General features: G+C 30.1%; 1 protein-coding gene across 1 annotated transcript; it reads right to left on the reverse strand.

The window, feature by feature from the left end:
* Positions 1-2,342: 2,342 nt before the first annotated feature.
* Positions 2,343-3,370, reverse strand: LOC129881595 (uncharacterized). Its single transcript, XM_055955756.1, has one exon. The coding sequence runs from the start codon at positions 3,035-3,037 to the stop codon at positions 2,450-2,452; it is 588 nt and encodes a 195-aa protein (XP_055811731.1). The 5' UTR covers positions 3,038-3,370; the 3' UTR covers positions 2,343-2,449.
* Positions 3,371-3,641: the final 271 nt, after the last annotated feature.

Here is a 3,641-nt window from a genome sequence, read left to right on the forward strand (position 1 = left end):
ATAACAACATCATCAAAAAACATGCAATATTCAAACTTATGACATTACTGAAATAAAAAAAATCTAAATACATTACAAAAGTAATACTTTGGGTAAAGAAGGGCGCGAAGTAGCTGCTTCGATTTTTTTTCCTTTTTGCTTTTCTTGTTTTTTATTGGTAATTTTAAACTTGTAGAAGCATGTTTCTTCGATTCCTCTTGTTGATGTTTCAATGCTAGTAATGAATCATGAAGTTTTTTAGATCTATTTTCACGAAATCCTACCTCGGTAGAATTGAAATCACACATCAGAGGTGAGGAAGTTCTTCATTTTGAGAAAGTTTCTCTGTTTGTACAAGAGTTTCGGATTGAGAATGAACATCAGCTTCAGGAACAAGTTGGGATTCTTCAGCGACTTGAAGAGGATCACCTATTTGTGTAATACCTAGACTAAATGATGGATTAGAGTCCATATTAGCACCGAAATCAACGAAGATGAATCCCAAGAACTTCTACAAAAAAAAATTGAAAAAGAAGAAGAAATATGAAAAGGAGAAATTCTGCAGTTGTTTTCTTAGATTTTGATAACAGTGAACAAAATTTGAAAAAGGAAGATGTAAAACGGATGCTGGGATATAGCCTCTAATTTAGGAGTAAATTTATCACGTAAGATATTTTAGAAGAATATGAAGAGTCATGTATCAAGAGTTGGAGAGAGAAATATAAAATAAGGGATTATTGAAATATTTTGAAAACGGTAGGGACATACAGAAAATATGATTTTATAAATTGTGTATTTCTGTAAAATTTCTATATCACAGTATAATTTATCTCATCATAACTTATCCATCATAACTAATTTCATTATAACTTGTATTCAAACCAAACAACCCCTTAAAATATAATTGTATATAATAAATAAATAACATATGTTTCCATAGTTTTTCCTTATTTTTTGTATTTGCAGACACCACGTAGCATAACTAGTGGTGATAAGGTAGAAGCTTCTCTACACCGCTTCAATGAACAACACAGCTAAAAAGATTCCCAATTAGGGGATCTGAGGAAGACTTTTAATTTATTGCTGAGATTGAAACTTCCAACCAACTTCCCTTCATTTTATTTAATACATCTGAAAAGTACACTGATTGGTAATCCAAGACTTCTGTCCTCTCCTTATTCAACACTTCCACTATACTATTGAACTGCTACTACAATTTTAATATTATCATAAATTAAGATATACGAAATCCTTGAGTTGTTTCATTTTATCACAATTAATATAACCGATTAGTTAAGACTATTCAGTATTAAAATAAAGATTCAAATTTGATTTGCTACGGAGAGAATTATTGCATTAATTATAATTATAGTGTCGCCAGATTCTTGATATTGTTCCTTTCCCTTTTGGGAGTGACCAATACTTAGCTATATACTCACGGTGTTCACTTTACTTGTGTATTATTTAAAAAATTATTTTTCATTTTTACTTGTCAGTTTGAATATATCAAGAAAAAATAATTAGGTTTTTTTATATTTTATTTTTAACACTAATTACTTATTTCCAAAATATTTTTTAAGATCTATCTAAACATCAATTAATAAGATTAGTATGGTAAAATAGATATGTCCATCGTTGTTTTCTTAATTAATAGATATGACAAGTTCAAATATGACAAATAAAAGTAAACAGAAACAGTAAATAAAAGAATGATCAGTTAAACACCATTTATCGAAAAATATATTTAACATATAGAAGCTAGAAACTAGTACTATATATATTTCTTAATTTTGCATCAGGGAATCGTCGTGAACCTAGACCCAATTCACACGGTGACGAAATCATTACATGAAGATGGAAGTTGGATTATCTGAAAATTAAGAATAAAAGTAAAGCAACTAGTAAAAGTTTTAGTGTGCTCATAAGAAGCAGAGCCCCAAGTAAGGGAGGAACAAAACCAAGAGAGAGATGATCATTTGAATACTATCTTTTCATTCGTTTTTATTTAGTCATTATATGAAGATAAAAATAAATTCATCAATATTAATTATTTAATTCTCAAATCATTTCTCAAAATTAATTTGAAATAAAATATCAATTAATATGAATATTGTGATAAAATATACATGTCAATCATTATTTTTTAATAAACGTGCAAAATTTAAACTAAATAACTAATGAATATTCAAACTGAATAAGTAAAAATAGTATTAAAAAAGTTAATTAATTACATTCAATCAATAGAGATAATGTGCAGTGTGCAAATAGCCAAAGTTGAGACAAAAAGTCCAACACATAATTCAAACACAAAGAAACTGATGACCATATAGGCTTATTGTCTAGTAATATGACTAGACACTCAATAGATGTGATTTGTTCAATTTCTCACAACTCTTTCTTCTGTTCCATTATTTATGTAATGAAAAACAATTTGAAAAACACAAACAAATGATAAAATTTGAACCTTAAATTAGTTAGATCTACGCCCACCGACAATGGAAACCAAGGCTTTTTTCAGCATAAATACAGAATTTCCACCCGCTTTATTACCATAACATAATTTCGATGCTGGCGATATATAGTCATCAAAAGACGACCCTTCGCTACAAAAACGACGCCGTTGGAATGGAGTTGTTGGAGCAGAGATTGAGGAATATTGTGAAGAAGATGACCATGATAAAGTAGATGAAGACGAATATGAGGGAGATGAAGGTAATGGACATTTTTTGGGATTAAACTTCATGATTAGTGCATGCAATATCTTGGATCTGAAGTTATTTTTACTAGGTTTTTTGTTGGTATTATTAGTGTTGGAGTAGTACGAGGGAGGAGGTGTAAGAGGAGGTAAAGAAGTTTGAGAAAATGTATGTTTAGGAGTACCAGGTTGTAATTCCCAAGTGAAAGGAACAGAACTTGGAACATCATTATAATAAACTCTGAAAGAAGGAATAGAAGCAGAAGCTTTGGAGTTTTCTTTTGAAAGAAGCTTTGACAAGAACTTGTTGCTGTCTTCATGTTTGATTCTGAATGATTTCTCAATGCTGCTACTCATCACCATCTTGATTAATTATTGGCTATGGAGAGAGAACTTGGAGAGCCAAGAAATGCCTCTTTAACTTCAAACTTCAACTTTCAACACTTTGGTTAATAAGAATATATATAATATAATGGAAGGGATTGTGCATATATATATATGTAGATGCATAATTTATAATGAGGGGGAGAGATTAGCTATTTTTAAAATGAAGATTTGTACATATATGGTATCTACTGTAGGCCTTAGCGAAAGCAACTTTGCCTGAATATAATAACAAATCTCTTTTTCATATACAGATTTTTATTTGGTCGTGGAACCTATAACATATGCTATAACATGTGTTTCGTGACATCAGGGTACATAGTTGCGATATGAACTTCTAGTGTACGTCAAGTAAGTTATAAACAATGACAAAGCTAATTGAATTCCCTTGATCTCTAAGAAATTACACTGTATAGGTGAATTTTGTTCCCTTTATATATATTGTATGGAGCAAAGTTGGATTTAGTAAAAAGGAACGAACTATACCATGCTACACGTAGTGAAATCAAACACTAAGAAACAATTATAAGCAACTCGGTGAGAATGAAGAAGATCATAGCAATTATAACGTGAACAACCTCGA

This window comes from Solanum dulcamara, chromosome 3, assembly GCF_947179165.1.
Source record: "Solanum dulcamara chromosome 3, daSolDulc1.2, whole genome shotgun sequence".
Taxonomy (NCBI): domain Eukaryota; kingdom Viridiplantae; phylum Streptophyta; class Magnoliopsida; order Solanales; family Solanaceae; genus Solanum; species Solanum dulcamara.